General features: G+C 31.6%; 1 protein-coding gene across 1 annotated transcript; it reads right to left on the bottom strand.

Moving 5' to 3' along the window:
• Positions 1 to 1,628: 1,628 nt before the first annotated feature.
• On the bottom strand, positions 1,629 to 22,544 carry LOC134723796 (solute carrier family 23 member 1-like). The gene is made up of 12 exons (XM_063587346.1): positions 22,440 to 22,544; positions 13,561 to 13,722; positions 12,736 to 12,893; positions 11,685 to 11,803; positions 10,988 to 11,061; positions 8,727 to 8,908; positions 8,268 to 8,388; positions 7,412 to 7,568; positions 6,272 to 6,525; positions 4,469 to 4,742; positions 3,613 to 3,708; positions 1,629 to 2,803 (listed from the first exon to the last, which is right to left on the bottom strand). Exons 1-12 carry the CDS (start codon positions 22,536 to 22,538, stop codon positions 2,580 to 2,582), a joined length of 1,920 nt encoding a protein of 639 aa, XP_063443416.1. The 5' UTR covers positions 22,539 to 22,544; the 3' UTR covers positions 1,629 to 2,579.

Raw genomic sequence — 22,544 nt, 5'->3', positions numbered from 1 at the left:
TCATTGGATCTTAAACTTATTAACGAAGGAAACCTTCTTTGGAAAGTTGAAAGTTCATTTGTCAATAAACAGGAAAAACGTTATTTTAAAAGGCCCTTGACTCCATAATTTTAAAAAGTGTCTGCTGATGTAGGTATGTATAATAAGGTAAGGAGATGTTTAAAGAACGTCTAACATGATTCGAGTTTTTTTTTAATTTCAAAATAATCTTTTAACAATACACCAGTTACAAATAGAATACTGTATTCATTTCAATTTAAAAAAAAGCAAGCAATTTTTTTAAAGTCTTACAGAACTCTAATATATCAAAATATATGTGCAGGAACTTGGACACTGAATACCGAAAATAGTAAATTTTGATCGAAGTTCTGTCGAACAAACCCCAAGTATTTCAACAATTGAAAGTGTTGTACATGCATTGAATGTAATATGAATATGAAGATTGGGATTACAGCTCTTCCATTAAAGCATGCAAAACAAAACTTTGATCGACTTACTTACTCTGTTTGTTTGGATGTTTGCAAACAATTGTTAGGGAGAGTTTCAATATATACTGGGATTTGATAAGACAATAAAACTAACACGAATTGAATTTAATGTTTATTGTCCAATCAAGTTCCAGTATATAATAAACAGACTATATACCTGTTGTTTACAAACAAACATAGCAAGCAAGTTAATTAATGGTTTGCATTGCATGCTGTTATAGAAGAGGTGTAAAACGAATATGAATTATAAAAATTTCCCTGTAGCATATATTTACCATAATACAATACAAAAGAGAAGTGTCATTTTTCCGTAAAACTATTTCATTTACTGGATCCAAATTTGAAATCCACTTAAATTTTGTAGAATCTTATAAGACACATTAACGATTTTGTAACATCTTAAACATTTAAAGTATTTCAGGACTACGCGTTGATAATTGAATATTTAATTTTGCATTGACTGACATCCGTTGTTCACAACAATTATCTATTTGTATCTGACAGATAAGCATTGCTTAAAGTCATAAGAAACGAGTGGCCGGTGAAAAATAATGTTCTTCCAATTCTTAAACCAATGCATACAAACATCATAAACTTAGTCTTCTGTGCTCGAATTTATCATTTTTTTCATGTAAATTTCGTATAATCGTCCATTTTTTTTTTTCAATCGGTCAGTGTTGTTGTGAAAATATGGCAGGCAATTAAAGTTCATGTTTTGAAGCCGAAGTTTAACGATTGTCACCTGTTTGTCAACAATTGACGAAAAATAAACAAAAAGCATGGAAATTGAGCACGTGTTTAACATGTAAATTCAGATAATAGTTTATTTTAAGGACACCCATGCGTATTGTGGTCACCGGATTTTTTTCAGATGGGTCACACTGAGGTCACCTTGCATATGGAAAATATATCGGGGGAATTGCTTGCTGGAAGGAAGCAATTCAAATAAAGTAAACTTCTTCTAAATATGAATAAATTAAAGAATTTTCTTCAGAAAAAAGTATATGTACATAAGTTTTACAATGAAAACTATCCATTGAGTTATAAAAAACATATGCATTATTTTTTTTAGATTTGAGGGACCTTATGACTTTAACTTATAAATAATTTTCATTCATTTTTGCGATAATTAATGAAAATCCCCCGAAAAAAATCCGCATTTTTCTTATTGTGTTTAGGATTACCTTTCCGAAATACGTCATAACGTTTTTTTAACGTCAAAATATACACATGAAGCTAATAAACAGTGAATTCAGTAAAGATTGGTTCCTTTTTCGTAACAAGCGTATTTTATTGATGGTCAAGACACAAATATCAAGATAAGAGGTTAAAGAAGACCAAATTATCATAAAATTCGTTTTTAGTGTCGCCATACTTATTCTGTAGTAAAAACACAAAGATTGTATTTTGAGCTCCATTATACATAAAGAAGTTAAAAATATAAAAACGCTGTCATTTTGTGAAGTGTCGGTCAAGTAAATTCGAACGTTCTTCTATTACAATGCTAAATACTTTATCTAGTATATAAATCCAAACGAAGCAGCGAACTTTAACATTTGAGATTGACACAATTAGTAGAGCAAACAAATAGACATAATAGTCATTTGGTCTTTTCTGGGGAGTTGTTCTCATAGGCAATCAAGCCACATTTTCTTTTTTGAATTTAGCAGCGAAAACTATTTCAACATACAATACAATTGACTAAATAAATCAAATAAGCATGCACAAAAAAATCAATAAAAGACGTAAACAAAAAGGTTAATATTTTTAGATAAAAATAGATAAAATAAAAAAATATAGGTCTTATAATGCCCCTTCAGAAAATTTGGGTTACGGGACTCATTTTCTTGATACTGAACAAATTGGTAAACTTTCTACACATTCCTTTATAAATAAACCCGATTTACTTTCTATCTATTTTATAATCGAAGATCGAGGATTCCTGAAATATACCCGATTAACCTTAAGTGACAAAAAGAGGTGATTACATCATAGCAGTTACATCATGTATATGCTTTAAATATATATATGAATTAATCTAATTCCGAATCAGTACATTTGCAGAATGTAATAAGATAAGACATTTCAATGTTATTGCTTTTCTTTTTCTGAAGTTAATTGCTTTCTGCATCTATAATTTTCTGGTGTGTATGTCGGAAATATCGGTAGATATTTCATACAAGGTATTTTATCTAAATATTTTGTAAATATTGGTATTTCGTAAACATCTAAATCTTCCTCTATCTTAGACTGTGTATCAACTGATTGACTTTCTCCTAGTGCCCAAGCAGCTAACCCGCGCTCTCGTTTAGTTCCTAGAAAACAAACAAAAAAGCATGGATATTAATTTTGATTATTAAACATACGGTAAATACGTTCGCACTTTATGTCCCTGGAAATGGGTTGAACAAAATAATAACCTTTGTAATTGTCAGGACTGCAATAAAACCGTTGTTTTATTCAGTATAATGTTTTGATTTTGAGATGTGTGTGTAATGTACATCCATCCTATAAGTTTTTTTTTTACTATAGTGTTTTGTTTTTTGAGATGTGTGTGTCTTGTACATCCTTCCTAGATTACCTCTCTTTTAACGTCTCGTTAGCAAGCTGTCAGTTAAACAGTTAATAATTTACAGTGTATTGGTTACCCATGCCAGGCACATGGTTGTCGTATTCGTATCAATATTGACCGGCCTTATGGAACCAAATTGGGTTAAAGAGAATTAAACGGTTAATTATTATTTGTCAACCGCTGTTTCTGTATCTTTTTACTGTGTTTATTTTTATCAGCAAATCTAAAATCCAAAAATTTTGAAGCCAATGGTATCTAAATTTTTTAAACTACGGTATAGACCTAAAATAGTTTGGTTCACAATGTCGGGGAGTAAGGTTTATTATTCCGAGCATTTTAATATGAACCTTTATTGTTATTATCGATTGCATTATGTTGCTAAGTAGTTTGTTTTTTCTAACTGTTTTTATTGTATGTTCTTTTATGCACCCGTTTTATGATTAAACTTTTAGATATGAAAAGGAGATTACTGTTTTCTCCCTCCTCATGTGTATGTCAAACAAAGCTGATACACTCTTTTTCCAAAGTTTCAAAAATTTATTTTTCGTTTACCTTTCAGAGTGTTGTCAAGAATGAAAGCTACGAAACCCCCAAAGAATGAGGGGTTCGTAAGAGTCATTATAAGAAGTTTGTCGAATTCATCACTGCCTGCAAATAAAAATGCATCTAAATTACGAAAACACGTGTACATGGGTGAATTCTCTAATAAAATGACAGCAAAGACGTTTAATAGCAAAACCCTAAAAATTCTTGGCATCATTTTCAATTTGTGATGGTCTTTGCATCTCACGGACATTAGTTGTGTTCAGTAATACTAATATACATGTCTCCTACTTATACAGTATCTTCCTGTCTTGCACTTGGTCATACTTAAGCCAGAACACAATAAGCCTGGTATGAGTTTGATAACTGACAGTCCATCAGCAGAAAAAAATATTTTAGGTTATCTATTGAAATAGTTATCAAAGGTTCAAGGATTATAATTTAGTACGCTAGACGCGCGTTTCGTCTAATTAAGATAATCTTTGCCTAGGATAAGAAAATCCTTTGTCTAATGTTTCAAGAAGCATGCTGAATTTAGCCTTGCACATAATGACTAAATGACTTCATTGCGTTCAAGGCTCAACTCAGCATGTTGCTTGAAACTTTATATACACGGGTCAATACATTAGTATAATTTAACCTTAATTCCTTATAAAAAAAAATTTTACATATTCTTTTATGTATACTGGGATAACACATACAAGTGAAAAATTATCGAACTATACTAGTTAACATAAATATGCATTGCCATCATAATCTTGACATGCGTTTGAGCATAAAAAAAAAAGAATTAGTGCATGTTTTATGTATTTTTTTAGCTTAAACTATGAGGATTCCGAGTTATAGAAATCACAAAAAGTATTACCTGTCTTTATAGTAGTTGAATTCTCTTTCACCCAATTTGGCACCATGAGACCGGTCAACAATGATACACCAACGACAGCCATGTTTCTGGTTGAGTTTATATCTACAAACTGTAGGTACGACAACATAATTCCAATAAAAAGTCCAAAACTTAAGATACTTGATCCACCTAAAACAGGATATGGTATGGTAACAAAAACTGCACCCAGTTTACCAATGACAGCACACATTACTAGCTGTATGCCTAACATCTGGAAAACCCTCCTACTGGCAACCTGTAATTCGGACATAAATAAATAACAAAATATGTAGACCATTTTTAACAAATAAACGGAAATACAAGTATTCTATTGGAAAGACAGATTCTTTGATATTGAAGTAATAATAATGGAACCTCGAAAGAATTAGTTAAAGCAAGACAAGGAGCACATGTCAAACATTTCAAAGACATGGACCTCACAAGTCATGTTATATAATTAAGTATTAAATGATATATTATGAAATTATTATCTTTTAAGATTCCCTTTGGCGTATTGAATATTGTTATAGTTCGTTGGAAGGAGTTTGATATAATGTGAGTATTTAATACAAAACAAGAATGTGTCCGAAGAACACGGATTTCCCACTCGCACTATCATTTTCCATGTTAAATGGACTTTGAAATTGTGTAAAAAGTCTAAGTTTGCATTAAAATTAGACAGATCATACCATATAGGAAACACGTGTACTAAGCATCAAGTTGTTTGGTCTTCAACTTCATCAAAAACTACCTTGACCAAAAACTTTAACCTGAAACTCCAACTTTCATTTTCTATGTTCAGTGAAGTTGCGTGAACCATGAAATTGGAATTAAAAGTCTAATTTAGCTTTTACAATTACAAAGAACATATCATAAGCAGAAAGTGTACTTAGTTCCAAGTTAATTGGACTTCAGCTTCATCAAAAACTACCTTCACCAAAAACTTAAACTGAAACTCCCACTTTCATTTTCTATGTTCAGTGAACCGTAAAATTGGAGTCAAAAGTCTAATTTGGCTTTTACAATTAGAAAGATCATTTCATAAGCAGAAAGTGTACTAAGTTTCAAATTGATTGGACTTCAGCTTCATCAAAAACTACCTTGACCAAAAACTTTAACCTGAAACTCCCGCTTTCATTTTCTATGTTCAGTGGACCGTGAAATTGTGGTCAAAAGTCTAATTTGGCTTTACAATTAGAAAGATCATATCATAAGCAACAAGTGTACTAAGTTTCAAGTTGATAGGACTTCAGCATCTTCAAAAACTACCATGACCAAAAACTTTGACCTGAAACTCCAACTTTCATTTTATATGTTCAGTGGACCGTGAAATTGGGGTCAAAAGTCTAATTTGGCTTTAAAATTAGAAAGCTCATATCATAAGCAACAAGTGTACTAAGTTTCAAGTTGATTGGACTTCAGCTTCATCAAAAACTACCTTGACCAAAAACTTTAACCTGAAACTCCAACTTTTATTTTCTATGTTCAGTTAACCGTGAAATTGGGGTCAAAAGTCTAATTTGGCTTTAAAATTAGAAAGATCATATCATAAGCAACAAGTGTACTAAGTTTCGAGTTGATTGGGCTTCAGCTTCATCAAAAACTACCTTGACCAAAAACTTTAAGTGGGGCAAACGGACGCACGGACGAACGTACAATTCGACGAACGGATGCACAGACAAGAAAATATAATGCCCCTCTATTATCGTAGGTGGGGCCTAAAAAAACAAGATAATTATACAAGTGTGTGTTTTAATATACAAATTAATTTTTAGTTGTACGTACCCTAGTCATACCAATGAGTCCTATATTGTTGCTGTATGTAGTTGTGCCATGTCCTGCTCCAAAGAATCCTGCTATCATGGACATGAACCCCTCCATCATTATTCCTCTGTTCATAGCAGATAATGGCGGAGGCGGAAGATGAGACAATCTCGCACATGCGTAATAATCAGCAATAGATTCAATGACTGACAATAATGTAGCTAAGAAAAAAGCTAGAAATATTCCAGTGTTGAATTCTGAACTTCCAAATTGACCTGAAATCGATAGTTAATGGACCTTTCTGACCAATATAGAACAAAAGACTTCAGAAAGTGTCTGAAACAAAATTTCATAGAAGATCTTCTGCAAACATAGATTTTTTTTATGCTTTTTACAACTATTACTATCTTCGAAGCACTTGGAATCACTCCGATGTTTTGGTGGGGATTCATGTTGATCAATCGTTAATTTGTTTAAGTAGTTCTTAGAATATGACAGTTGTAATATATTCGTTTGAGGTGTTTAACCTTTTAGTTTTTCCATCTGATAAGGGACTTTCCGTTTTGAAATTTCCTTGGAGTTCGATATTTTTTGTTTTTATACCTTTTATTTAATTTTTGTAGACTTCTTTTCCTTTACTTCTTGTCGTCTTTCTGGGTTTTTTTCGTAATGTTTTCATCTTCTTTTCAACTTAAATGTTTTAATGGTACCTTTGTATCTTATTCCAATTTTTCGTAACCACAATTCCGTCCTGTTTTCGTCGAATGTGACCTACTAAATTATTCGTATCACCGGTTTGTACTTACGTGAGCAAAACTACGGGTGCAACTAAGGGAAAAAAAGTTCGCTAACTCGTCCGGAGCACCTGTGATCATACCAGATTTGTAATGGGGCTCGTCTTGCCTCAGTCTTTAAGTTTTTTATGTTGTGTTTTGTTTTACTATTGTTTCTCTTCCGGTCGTTTTTTTTTTTGCCATGGAATTGTCAATTTGTTTTCGACTTAGAAGTTTTAATATAGCTTTGGTATCTTCAACTTTTTTTTTTTACGTTTCAGTTCGGTTATTTCAAATCTAGGAGTAAGTCGATATTATTGACTAAATATATCTTAAGAATCAAAATATGAAACTATAATATGCTATTTACTAAATGTTGATTATTTACCGGGATATGGTATAGTCGCCCATGGCGTCCTTTCTATGGTTTCAGCTCCAAAGTCAGTCCTAGTTTTATACTGCTTGTCATTTGGATCAGAGGTCAGTGCGCCTGCGTATGTCAATATACCACATATACTCCAACCAATAAGTATTGCAAATAAGATCTGAAAGAGTCATTCGTATCTGAGTTCAAAATGAGTTTTTGATCTTTCCAGGTTAGAATTAATCTTTTTAATACATAACTTAAATGATAAGTTAAATCAATTGAATTGCAATGTTTGATTTGAATAATGAATCAATGATCAATCCATCAAGTGAATTAATTTCGAACATAGAAACAGTTAAAAAAATACATATGAAAAATTATTAGTAAACCTTTTCAAGAGTCTGTATTTCGATTCGTGCATGCTTTATAAAATACTTTTCTTAAAATTCTCCATTTAAAAATAAAAGTTATTAAAAAATTAAGGTTCCATTATTGTTGGATTGGGCTAGTCTTTCTCTGCCGCTTTTGTTGGCGAGTTAAACGGCCTCGGTGGACAAGTGGTATAAAAGTTTATTTAATGTATCACTAGCATGTCATCACTGAATGTGTGAGCTAGAACCCCGGGCGTGGCAGGAGCGTTCGACTCCAATCTTAAATGACTTAGGAATGTTAGTTAAGGTCAGTGATTTTCCTTGGTCTATACGACTTCATTGAACAATAAAACCTCACAGTCACGATTTAGTAAATTGTGCTGAAAGTGGTGTTAAACAACAACAATTACTTATTACAGTCTTGGCTTTTAAACTTTTAAAGCAATATTTGTATTCTTAGCCTGATGGTTCATAGCAAGACCTAACTAGCTGGTTTTTAAACTTACCGCTAAAACCTGTTGCAGAGGATATCTTATAATGTGAAATCCTCGTCCTCTTGTATACATTGGCAGTGGCATATTCCATCCATTCAGGTATACAGCAAGAATTATGGAAATCAAACAAGTTCTGTTAAATCAAAATAATAATTGTGTGACGTATGAAAATATAAAATATATTTAATATTCAATTAAAAGACCGACGATAGTAATATCTTGTATAAAACCTTGAAAAATAAAATACAAAATCTACTTATAATTTAAAAAGGTTATTTTCCAAAATTTCGTTAGCGAGTTTATGATTTGAGTCGATATTCTATGAAAATATAGCTACAATTCTATTTATATCTATATTTATTCTAAAATCTCATGCATTATGAAATTAAATCAGATAAAGACAATTAATTGAAAAACAACAGTTTGAATTCACTTAGAAGTGCCTACTTGACTTTAAGTGCATATATTTACCCTGCTGACACACCCCAATGGGGTTCACAAAATGTATTCATAACTCCATTCAATTCTATGCCTAATAGAACCAGTGTCGGTACAACTGTAAGTGGTCCTACAACGTTTAGCAACACACCAACTAAACCAGTCAAACCTATCATCATGTGTAGTCCTCCAGCTAGTATCAAGCTTCCTTGCATCTGTTTAAATAAACATGTATGTATGTACCAAGTTTTGAAAAATTATTTTTAAAGAAAATTTTAATCTCTTATGCCTTTTTTTAATTAACTGTGTGATCTTTAAACAAATGGTATTTCATGCAGATAAATGCGTTGTATACACAATTAAGGTAAAGTGGTAATGTCACAGATTTTTTTAAACAACTATGGCATGCAAAACTAGGAATAAAATAGACAAAAAATGATTGAAGGAATTCCTTTGACATTGACGAACACGTGTATAGAAAGCGCGTAAAAGAAACAACCATTGTCATGTACTCTCCAAAACCAAAAATGAAAACTGAAATTAGAGGAAAATTCAAAACGGAAAGTCCCTAATCAAATGGCAAAAAAAGCACAAACACATCAACCGAATGGACAACAATTGTCATATTCCTGACTTGGTACAGACATTTTCTTGTTATAAAACGGTTACTTTTCACAATTTTGTTAGAGAGTTTATGATTTGAGTTGATATGAAAGTTCATGCATTATCAAAATAGTTTAGATTAAAATAAATGATATGCTGCTCCAAAATCATTAACGAAAATGTAACATGCATATTGGCCTACATATTATTACCATAAGTATACAGGTAATGATTTCTGTGATCCTGTTCGAGAAACACAGTTATTGGGAGAGTTGATTAAAACCAATTTGTGTTTAAATCAGAACGATGGTAAATAAAGACATAATCTAATGCAGTAATTTGTACTCTTGCTATTTCCACACTTTTCGTCTAATACATAATATGTCTGTCAATATCAAGTCCTTTATTTTCTGCTCAAAGGTGTTTTCAGTTAATGAATAAGCATACGACAAAGTAAAAACAGAACGAATTTTGTCAAACGGTTTCTTTAAATCCAAATCACATTTTTTAATAAATTTAGTAGTAATATTTGAACTTTTTCTAACTCACTCCTTAATCTATACTTCATACATTTAATCAGTTTTAAATTACAAAAGGGACATAAAAGATTGTTCAATAGATCCAACACAAGAAAAGCGCTTTGCATGAAGCAATGCTTTAACAAATGCAAGTAAGACAATAAAAAAAGATGGCGAAATTCCTCATGATGTTATGAATTTATAGCTCTTACAATCTTCAAAGGATTTATCACAAACCCCCGTTTGAGTATTATTACTTTTAAAGAGAAAAAGTTATAATACATGCAGTCCAAAAACAATGAACAGCATGAATCAAACATAACACACTCAACAACACCACTAGTTATGTTGAGCTCCTTATTTTAAGAATCACTTTAAAATGATGAGAGAAATATTTTGAAATATATTTTTATCTTTGATAATGGTTAATTCGTTTTACACTTTTAACTGTTCAATACCTACTATGTATATTACTGATATAGGAGGGATTGGTCATACTTTTCTAATAAAAAGAAATATACAAACAGTTTAGGAAGAAGTAAATGAATAATATATCTGTTTGAATAGAAATAACAAAAAAAAACAATCGGTAAAGTGTACAAACGCCAATGATTTGTTAGTTCATTTAAAGACTTTATAAAAAAAAAAGGAAGGAGATGTGGTATGATTGCCAATGATGCAACTATTCACAAGAGACCAACTGACACAAAAATGAAATAACTTATAACAGTTGGTATATTTAAAGGCAACAGACGTATACCGCTGTTCAAAAGACATAAATCATTTGAGAGAAAACAAATCCGGATTACAATAAAAAAACAAGGAAAAAACAAAACATCTTTAAGATGAAAACTATGGAGAAGTGCAACAAAAACAATTACTAACATACATAGAAACAAACTTGATAACAACTGCCCTATTCATGACTTGGTACAGGTAAATCTTTTAGGAATATAACAGTCGTTATCCTTTCATTTGATGTGTTTCAGCTTTTAATTTTGCAATTTGATTAGAGACTTTCCATTTTGAATTTTCCTCGGAAATCAGTATTTTTGTGATTTTACTTTTCATTTCCCGATTGAGACAATAAAATGTCCAACTGGTACGAAGCTTATATTATTTGAGACCAGAACCAAATACATAAGCAGAACATATATAAATTAATTTATTTACCACACGTAACTTCGGTAATGCTATTTTCTCACGATAACCAACTATGTCGGGTTCATCTGTGGTAAAGTTTTCTCCTAAAATGAAATAATCACCGATTGATCATTATAATTGTTATCATCATTATTCAAGTTTTAATTGACGTTAAATGTTTACATAATGCATCGTTTTTTTATACAAATAAAATCTTAATTGAAGTTAATTGTTTACATGTTGCACCGTGTATCTTGTCACACAGATATTACATATACATTTGTGATATATGCAATAGAGTCAACAAACTTATATATCTTGGTAACAGAATATGTAACTTTTATGTTCATTTCTGAGTAAAAACTAACTAAAATCAAGGAATCTGTAAAGCAAATTGTGCTTTATAATTAATCATTATTTTCTATATCTGTACAGGAAATTAGAGGAAATCTTGGTAAAATTATTTTTGTTATAAATGGTATTCTATCACCAAAATGTGCTAAGTTAACAAAACACCTTATTACATTATTTTGCGTCCTTTGCAATCAAAGATGCAATTTCATTATAGTTAAAATGGACAGTTTATTTTAGATTTAAGTATCTTTTTTTTATTTTTTGTGTGGTTTATTTTGTGGGTGTTTTTTTTTTTTTTTTTTTTTTTGATAAAACGCATCTTGATATTACCACCATGACATTTTGTTCCTCACAGTAGTATAAGATACTGTACCTGTCGTTGCATTGAAGATAACTTTGTTCCACATTGGTTCACACTTCCAGTCTGGTAACCCTGATATCACTAAAAGTGGCACAATATAGGCTGGAGTAGGACCTTGATATACCGGTAATCTATTTTTAAAATGAAAATTATAGTTCTAATACTACTGGAATTATAACCTAAAAAATGGCAATATTTCAAATAATAAGCTTCGTTCTAGTTGATCTAGAAGATGATATGGAAAATGTTCACATTAATCAGACCTTCATTGGTGTACAAATTCAACAATCCAATATCAGTAAAACAGGGGCCAAAGATACCATAGGGACAGACAAACTCATAGATCGAAAATAAACTGACAACGACATGGCTAAAAATGAAAAAGTAAGGTTCGCCTTGAATTTCATATGTTTGAAGGCTAGTAAAAAATGTCTGAACGTCTAATGTTTTTTTTTTATATATAAACTGGTTGCACATAATTCTGGTATTTATGATTGTTTGTATATAACATGATTGATTATTATCATTGACACGTTTGACATAAAAACTCTTGCTTTAGTTTAGAAGAGTTTTAAAATGAATTACATCGACATTTATTAGCTTTTGTGCATAATCCTACAAATTGTATTGGCTTTGGACTTAACCTATCAGAAAAGCAGGTGAAAATAAAGAAAGTTTTTATAACTTTACACTATCTGTTGTGTTATGCATAGTATGCTTTATCAGTAGTCAGCACTTCTGTTGACAAAAGTTATCATTGATATGGTCATAATAACACATTAAATGTTAACAAAACTGTAATAGGCAAAACCTTTTAGAATTTGGGACTTTCAATGCTCCTCATCTTAGTTCTTATTTTAGCCATTTTAACTTATTTGATTCGAGTATTACTGATGACTCTTTGGTAGACGAAACGCGAGGCTGAAGTACAAGATTATAATCTTGATTTATTTATCTTTTTATATCATATTTGAAACCGTTGAACAATATTTATTCTTATTTGTGTACAGTTTTCATATGATAAAGACGATAAGAACTAAAAAAAACAAAAAACTAAACCCACCTCACTCCAAATGTTGTTTGAAGAAATGTACAGACAGCCGATAAGAAAATTGTTGTTGATAAGAGTTGTGTTTTGAGATCGTTGTCATCCTCTGCGCATACTGACTGGGCTACCATAATGGCCGACATCACACAGAACGGTAAAACCATTAATGTTTGCTAAAATTTAGTGATACAAATAAAATCATAAAACAAAAACGAGATGCGATGAAACTGGAAACTTTCTGATCCGCGACATTTAAGAACCGAACCAAAATAATGAACAGCTCTAGTACGGAGATTGATACAAATCTCTGCAAATGATGAAACGTGATTAGAAATAACAACTTTTATAATTTTAGGCTTTTTAAACATTGGGGTTCCAGTGTACCTGATAAAAGTCATGGTGTTAACGACAATTGGTTTCATACGGATTTGTTTAGTTATTTTAATTTTGTTCTATGCAAACACTTCTTTAGATGGCAATAAATGCTGATATTTGATATAAAATTCTGCGTTTCACGACCAAGTAATTACGTCATATCGACATTGCACTCAACTAGATTCTAAAAAGGGTACCATTTCATTTGCTTTCTTAACTTGTGACGGTCGCTACCACCATCGACGAATAGACATGGTTTTTTTTTCAATAGTTTAAGAATTATTTTAACTTTACAGTTATTCTTTTTACTTTTACAGTTATTGTGGATGCTTAAGATAATTTTAAAATACAAATTGTAATTTATAACAGATGTATAAATGTAGATATTTTCTTTTGTTCGTTATCTGAATTTTATTTAGTTTGAGTTTCTAATGTAGCTTAATCTTCTATTGCAAAATGAAATACCTGCAGAGCAAACAGCACCGTCATATAAAATGGTGGAGAATCGCTGACTTTATATAACAATTTCCAGCTATTGTCTTCTATTTCTATCTCAATCTTTTCATTTCCTACATTTTGCTTCTGTGTCTTTTGTTCAGCAATAGATGGTTTCTTTCCTAAGATGTCCTGTAAAGCGATAGCCGAAGATTTACCACGAGTTTTTAAGTTATCATGTGGTTTATGCAGACGTATTGTTTTATCCTATAAAATAGTTTTGAAGCTTGCTTAAGGATCATGTAGAACCTTTAGCATAAATGGATGCGTTTACACCTCAAAACTACTCTGAGATCAGATAAACCTGAACATCTGACAATTTTTTAAGCATACATGTTCTAGATTTATAAAATTTAAAGACATTTTATGTTTTAAAAAAAATTAAAATTAAACCAAATTTTGTTACGCACTTTTTCTTTTAATCCTACAGAAGATGTTGAACAAAAACCTTAGTTTCACTTGATTGATATGAATTATATAAGAATAAGCTTTAAGAAGACAAAATCTAATATCGAAATGTATGAAGTGTTTCATAGGAAATGATTTAAGTAAAAAAAGAGAAGAAAAAAACTTGCATAAACCGAATTTAGGACATGTCAAATTTGATCTTAAAGCCATATGAAACGAACGACTTGTAAAAAATAATGTGTATCCAGTTCTTCAACCAATGCATGCATATATTATAAAGTTATGTGCACGATTTTTTCATCTTTGTCGCAAAAATATCGTATAACATGTACAATCAGATAATAATTTATTTCAATGACAGATCCATGTGTATTGTGATCACCGGATTTTTAAGAGTAAGGTCACATTGAACACGGAAAACATGTCGACGAATTGCTTGCTGAAATCAAGCAATTAAAAAGAAGTAAAATTCTTCTAAATGTGGACAAATTAAAGAATTTTCTTCAGAAAAACTTATATGAACATAAGTTTAATAATGAAAACTATTTATTTTGTTATAGAAAAAAACAACATATGCATCTTTTTTTTTTTAAGTTTCATATGACTTTAAAGCTTATGATTTATTAGTATGACAATTTTGACATAATTTTCCTGTTTGAAAAATGTTCATGTCTGTGTCCAAAAAAAAAGAAACATTCTGTCAAATAAACCATTATCAATCATTGTTCTTCATCGTTTTAGCGACTTTCAAGATCTTCAACTCGGATTTTCATATTGTCCTCACACTAAAACTCGCTTGTTTACTTATTGGGGGTTTAGTTTTTTAACTTTTGGTACTACTAGTAAATACTAGTATATATATACAGTTGGAAAAAAGTAGTGCAACACCAAATTGAAATTGAAATTAAAAAAAACTTTTCATTTTTGTGGGATATAATTTGGTAAAATAGAACTAGTTAAACATTATTTAAGTATCACCTGAGTTTAATCAATAAATATCGACTCGATAATTTTTATCTGCACATGCAGCTACTGTACCCGTAAACAGCAAAACAATTGTTTTTATCCTCTTTGTTTTCAACCCTTTAAATAACCAAATTTTTAAAGTTATGTGATTGACACCTTATAATGGGTCCTTGATAACTCTTAACTGCAGCCAGATGGCAGATTATCAGCATAAGGGAAGCAGGGATGTCGATGTAAAAACTGCACGTATTGTTGGTCATCACCATTTTACTATAAGTCGTTTTGAGAATAAATCAGGCAAGAAACGCTGTTAAAGACATTCCGAGATAATGAAGACCCCCTCTACCATTTGCTAAGGAAAATCAAGCATAAAGAAGGTTGGTCAGAAGAAAACCCATTGCATACAGGACAATCCTAAAAAGAGAATAATGGGTATACAGGAGCTTTTTAACAAGAACTATTCGAGATCGACTCATCACTACTGGTGATCGTGCGATAAGTCCATTTCGGAGACCTTTGCTAACGAACAGACACACAGTTTTCCGTATCCAATGTAGTGCAGAGCTCGTCAAAGTTGGAAATTAGCATCGTGGAGGAAGATTCAATGTTCAAATGGAAATTCGGTTCATCTTCCTTGGCACGATCGTAGCCCGGATTTCAACCATATCGAGCATATTTGGGAAACTTTTGGGCGGAAATTGCGCGAAAGGACACCCCAGTTCAAACACATCATGAAATAAACAATGCCCTCATCAGAAATGGTTGCTGCTACCTTAGCAACAAATTGGTCGATTTATGGCAGGAATCAGAAGACATTTAGATGCGGTTATCCGTTTGAATGGAGGCTGCGCACACAGTACTAATTCTTTGGCGTATAATAATCAACCATGATATGAACATTCATCTAAGGATTAATTTTGAAATGTCTGACATTGTAAAGTTCGACTACAGTAAAAGTTGTAATATGCATTTTTTGGTACAAAAAACACTCCATTTTGGTATTAAAATTGTGGTTCTATAAATTATTTTTTTTCAAACATTTTTTGTTCGTTTCAATGCCAATGTTATCATCAATTATTTTTCATTAATATTATACACATATTTTATTATATTTCATCCAAAAAAAGAGGCTGATTTTTCAAATTTTAAAAAATCAAGGTGTTGCAATACTTTTTTCCATGTATATATATATATATATATTTGTAGGTTTTATAGGTGGTTGACATTAAGGAAATTTATGTGTCACTGACGATCAAGGATATGTACTATTATTTTGTCGTATGAAAGTAGGTGAGGCATACGAAATCACGTGACTAGTTAATGCAGACCTCCAAAAATATGATTTTATTCGATATCAAATCGAATTAAACTGGCGATATTGATTCCGAGGAACTAGTTGTCACTGATGTTTTGTAATTCAAAAATGTTAATTCGTTATCACATAGTGCTTTATTTCGTGCTGATAGTTATCAAAGGTACCAGGATTATAATTTTGTACGCCAGACACGCGTTTCGTCTACATAAGACTCATCAGTGACGCTCATATCAAAATATTTATAAAGCCAAACAAGTTCATTGTTGAACAGATTCCATCATTTATCAATTGTTGCATGTTAAATTGTGAAATTTATGATAAAGAATCAAATCCATGATCATAACTTGTAAATCATCTGTGATTATGAATTTAACAGTGCTCACGAATAACAAATATTTGTGATAACTAATTCTGACAGATTCTGTTTCGCGAACTTAATCCTCAATAATGTATTAAAATTTGTTTTTATGTATTAGTAAATTCGTGATGATTTGGTCTTTATCCGTGATCGTGATTTTTGAATCCGTCATCTGTAGTTCAAATTATAGTTTTGATATCCTTAGTAGGCCGTAAATATATTTGATGCTGTAAAATGCAGTAAGTAATTTTATACGTTTTATAAAAAAAAATTGCTTATGAAGTAGATATACAAAAAAAACTATCATAAACATATTTTATCATATTCGGGCAAGTGGTCCAAGGTTCGATCAGGAGAGGTGTCATTAAAGACACCAGTATTGAGAATGGTACTAGATATTTGCAGCTTAAAAACTGTGTACCTATACTTCCTAATAAGATATCATTTGGTAAACATGAAATCAGACTATTTGCCGATAATAATAGAATATCCTGTAAATTCTGTAATGGAACTGATCACCCCTCGTTCAAATGTAGAGAAACAACCCAACAACTTCGTAAATGTTTTAATTGTCATCAGCCTGGACATATATCTAAAAACTGTCTGGAGGAGGTTGTATGCAATTATTGTTTGTTAGCGGGGCATATAAAGCGGGACTGTGAAAAATACCAGGATGACGAGACAAGGCGAGAAATGGGAGAATACGCGGATGAAATCATCGAAGGGAGACGTGGTCAGTAACAAAACTTTGACGAATCCATAGCACCGTGTAACACAGGTATAGAAGACACATATTATGTGATTCCAAAATCAAAAACTCTAATACTTGGAGCATCAAATGGTAAACGGTTGGGAAATTTCAGCCCTGATGTTATAAATGCGTCTGTATCTGGTGCCTCCTTCGAGAATATAGATGAGCTTCTTAACCATGCTCTGTCCGTCATGGATGACACAGATGCAAGTGTCGAAAAGGTGGTCATTTGTCTTGGGACAAATGATATCACTCGTAATAGAAGTGACCCAGATGAAGTGAATGTAAACGCTACGAGTGCTGTTAACTGTGTAAAATCAAGATTTCCAAGTGCAAAAATAGGTCTCTGCACTATCATTCCTCGTAAAGGCAAAGGACAGAGCATACTAAAATTGAATGAAACAACACACTCTGTAAAAAAAATTCTTGCTAAATTATGTAAAAAGGATAGTTCTGTATCTTTGATTGACACTTTCAATATATTTTGTCAAAATGGTAATGCTGTGAGGCCACTTTATGACATCAGTGACCCGAGCGGGGTACATATCAGTGATAAAGGGGTAGATAAATATATTGTTGAATTGTCCTAATTTTTTGGTAACACTCATGTCGTTGAGGCAATCGTTCACTAACTAGCTCTGCGAAAACGCAATCTGAGTTCAAATACTACCCCTTCATCTACTGAAAAGCAAGGTAAACATCATAAAAGTATCTAGGACGGACTCCGTAGCAGGAGTGATCTTTTGAGTACAGAGAATAATTGTTTTTCAAATAATACTCTGAAATGTATTTGCCTAAATGTATGTGGGTTGAGATCGAAGCTTAAGTCTCCTGAATTTCAGGAACTGATGCTGATGTATGATATACTTATATTTTTGGAATCAAAGACTGATGAATTTGACATTCTAGGGATGCCTGATGGGTATAAGTATTTTGCTAAGCATAGAACAAAATTTAAAAAGAAGTCGGGTGGTATAATTATTTGTTTTAAGAGTAATTTAGAAATTTTTTTGAAATTTCCAAAAATTATTCTGAATTTGTACAGTGGGTAGTATTAGAAAAGGGGTTGGTTGATTTTGATAAAAACTTGTTAATGGGATGTATGTATCTTCCACCTGAAAATAATAAGTATACAATCAATGAGGCGTTCACAGAGGTTGAAATTGAAATGATAGAACTTGTTAATAAGTATAATGGTCAACCTCTAATTGTTGGTGATTTGAATGCCAAAACCAAATTGTTAGATGATGTTGTCATCCCTGATGAGTCTTTTTGATATACTGGATGATTTTGAAGATGACAGTTTTGTGTCATATTTGTACGATTATCAAAAGTTATGTGACAGCAATGTATCATTAAAGCGATGTTCAGAAGATAGCAGTGTGCAAAATAACTATGGGTACAAACTTATAGATTTTTGGAAACGTAACAATTTGTATATAGGTAACAGTAGGTTACCAGGTAATGACCATATGATAGGTTTGACTACATGTAATAGTGTATCTCTTATTGAATATTTATTACTGTCATCCAGTGTATTTCCATTGATAAAAGAATTCAATGTTCTCGAACTCAACCCACTTTTTTTTGACGTTCATTGTGGTCTTTGTTTTTGATTTCATGCTTCAGTGAACATTTTTACTACACATTCCGATGATAATTGTAGTAGTCAGCGTGGTCATGCACGATGGGACCCAGACAAGGAAAACCGGTTTATTGAGACACTCGTTAGTGACGTTACTAAATTTGACGAGATATCACTGCTTTTGTCGGAGGACAGTAGTACTGATCCAAAAGAACGAATCAACACAGCCGTTGATAAAATATGTGATCTTTTTAAAAGCACCGCTAATCGTGTATTTAAACCAAAGGGAAGATTCTATCCATCTGGTACTTCTAACCAACTTTGGTTTAATAAACAATGCAGAGATAAGCGAAAGGGTTTCCATAAAGCGAAAAACCGTTGCAGTTTAAATAAGAATAAAGAGAACCGAGATGAGATGAAAAAGTCCGGGAAAGTTTATAGAACCGAAATGAATAAAAGTTTTGAGAGTTTTCAACATGCACTAGAATCTGACATGCGCAAACTTTCGAAAAAAGATTCTGGTAAATTTTGGAAAATCTTGAAAAGATTTGATAGAGGGGGGTCTGATAAAGATATTAAAGTTACTATTGATCAATTATATGAGTATTTTAAGTCATTAAATAAGAGCGATGTTCCAGATGATGATATCGATTTTGAGGATTTAGCTAATAGTATAAAAGATCAGGGTTTTATTGAAATTATAGATCAGGAAATCACAGAGGACGAAATACTGTCAGCTGTTAAAAAGTTATGTAATTGGAAAGCCCCAGGGGAAGATGAGTTTGTCAACGAATTTATAAAAAGCACGGTGAATCAATTTTTGCCTATTTACACTAAGTTATTTAATTTAGTGTTTGATTCTGGAATCGTTCCAAATTCATGGCTTATTGGTATCATTAAGCCGTTATTTAAAAATAAGGGGGATCCAAATAATTTGGATAATTACAGAGCTATTTGTCTTACATCGAATTTAGGAAAAGTGTTCACCTCTATACTTAATTCAATACTTAATGCTCTGTCAGACGAGATCGGGATTATAACTGATGGCCAGGGTGGTTTTCGTAAGGGGTATTCTGTCCAAGATAGTATGTTTATCATGCATGCTTTAATTTCATTATATTTGAGTTCGGGAAAGAAATCATTTTGCGCTTTTGTAGATTTTAGAAAAGCGTTTGACACAGTGTGGAGGGTGGGACTATGGCAAAAACTATTAAAATATAATATTGGTGGGAAAATATTTAAAGTTATATTGAGCATGTATACAGATATTAAGTCTTGTGTTAAAAATGGAGAACTGAAAACAGATTTTTTCCCGTGTGAGGTAGGTGTAAGACAGGGAGAAAAAATGTCACCTTTTCTCTTTGCCTTATACCTTAATGACCTGGAGGAATATCTGGATGAAAACTCTGTGGATGGTCTAAAATTTATTAATGGAAAATTTACAGAGAATCTTGATTTGTATATCAAGTTATTTATTCTTCTGTACGCCGATGACACAATTATTTTTGCGGAGTCGGCAGAAGGGTTACAAAATGCTCTGGATGTTTTTGAGCAATATTGTTTTGAGTGGAAACTCACTGTTAATGTTACAAAAACAAAGATTGTAATTTTTTCAAAGAGAAAGTATAATAAAAATGTTACTTGTAAACTATGTAATGAAATTATTGAAATTAAAAATTCATATGTTTATCTTAGTCTGCTGTTTAATTACAATGGAAATTTCTTTCAAGCTCGTAAAAAATTGGTAGACCAAGCTCAAAAAGCACTTTATGCTCTTTACAAGAAGATACAAAATATCTCACTTCCGATTGATCTACAGCTAAAATTATTTGATGCGTTGGTGGTTCCTATTTTGACCTACTCCTCGGAAATATGGGGGTTTGAAAATAAAAATAAAACTGAAAAGTTACATCTACAATTTTGTAAGCGCAGTTTGGGTGTGCGATCATCTACGCCAAATTTTATGGTATATGGGGAACTTGGAAGATTTCCACTTGAACTGCAGATCAAGTTAAAAATTGTATGTTTTTGGCACAAGCTAGCAACAAATGATAAAAAACTATCGGGTAAACTTTATAAGTTACTTTGGTACATGCATGAGCATGAAGGTTGTAATTTTAAGTGGTTTAGCTATGTAAAATCTGTGTTTAATGATTGTGGCTTTTGTGAACTATATAATTTTCCGGAGCAAGTTGATTATAATTATATTAAAATTAATGTAAGGCAGCGTCTCCAGGACCAGTTTAATAAAAAATGGTTCTCAGATTTAAAAAAAAAATCATCAAGGGGGGGGGGGGGGTGGGTTGGGGGGGGGATTTTATCTACAGTTTAAAGAAGAGTTTTGCTTGGAACCATATCTGTTAAAATTAAGACGGGGTCATAGAGTAAACATATGTAAATTAAGGGTATGTAATACAAAGTTTCTCATCGAAACAGGAAAATGGAGAAATGTAACACGAAATGAGAGGATTTGTCCACTCTGTAAAGCTGGTCTTGGAGATGTATACCACTATATATGTAAATGTACCAACTGTGAAGTTAGGGATTTAAGGGGGAAGTTCATACCTCCATATTATTTAAAATATCCAAATGAAAAAAAGTACTTGGCATGCTTAAATATAGTAATAGTAATGTGCTGTCTAAGCTGTCAATTTTTATTCAAAAGGTAGAAAAGATGCTTGTCTAATTTAAAACTGTAATAAACACAAACTTATTTTTGAAGATGTATAGTTTAAAATGTATTCTGTTTGTATTATGAACTATGTTGTAATTAATATTGTGTATATAAATATGCTCCTGTTACGCAGTCTTCTGCGGCTTAGTTTTCTCTAATAAACATACAAGCATCAAGAATTTTGAAAATCATGATGACGGATTATAATCATCAATCACAACTTGCATAATACTTTACAACAAATTATAATTCGTCATTGTAGATTAGATTCGTCGTTAAATTTTCTTGTAATTTGTCATAATTTATTTTCTAATTGAATTCGTTGTTACTTATCCAAAATTGTGTTAGAGCGAATTTAATCTGTTATCACAATTTTGAAAAGTCTGAATAACGAATTACAAAACTATGAGGTAACTAATTCTACACATTCGTTATAAAAAGTTCTGTCCGTGATAACGAATTATACAATTCGTGATCATGATTTTAGTCCGTGATTGGATTTTCAAATTCTTGACCTCGTGTCAACATTATATTTTTTGAAGGTTCTAAATTGGATTTCAAAAAAAAATAAAACTAATCCTGTTTATTAATACTTTAAACCTTGCATGTAAATGAGTATATGGTAAAATCCCACGAACAAGACAACTTCATTATGATAGTTTTAAAAAAAATTATGCTAGCACAAAGTCAAATCACAAGCACATGTTATATAAATTCAAAATGAAATACATTTATTAGCGCCGGACAATATCGATCTTATTATAATGAAAACAGAATGCGTTTATCTCTTACTTTGTCATCTTTTACAATTTCAGGCTTTCCAACATCCATTCTATCAAGAATATCGTTTTTAGTCGACAAACGACGGACACACTCCATAGAAGCATCCATATTTAC

The sequence above is a fragment of the Mytilus trossulus genome, chromosome 6 (genome assembly GCF_036588685.1).
Source record: "Mytilus trossulus isolate FHL-02 chromosome 6, PNRI_Mtr1.1.1.hap1, whole genome shotgun sequence".
Lineage (NCBI taxonomy): Eukaryota > Metazoa > Mollusca > Bivalvia > Mytilida > Mytilidae > Mytilus > Mytilus trossulus.
Note: the sequence above shows the minus strand (reverse complement) of the source record. Positions and strands in the feature narration are given on the sequence as shown.

Coding starts and splice junctions, on each gene's coding strand:
- LOC134723796 (XM_063587346.1), bottom strand. CDS start 22,538: ATGGATGCTTCTATGGAGTGTGTCCGTCGTTTGTCGACTAAAAACGAT. Junction 13,723..22,439: donor AAATTGTAAAAGATGACAAA/GTAAGAGATAAA, acceptor ATCGCTTTACAG/GACATCTTAGGAAAGAAACC. Junction 11,804..12,735: donor CAAACAACATTTGGAGTGAG/GTGGGTTTAGTT, acceptor TTTTAAAAATAG/ATTACCGGTATATCAAGGTC.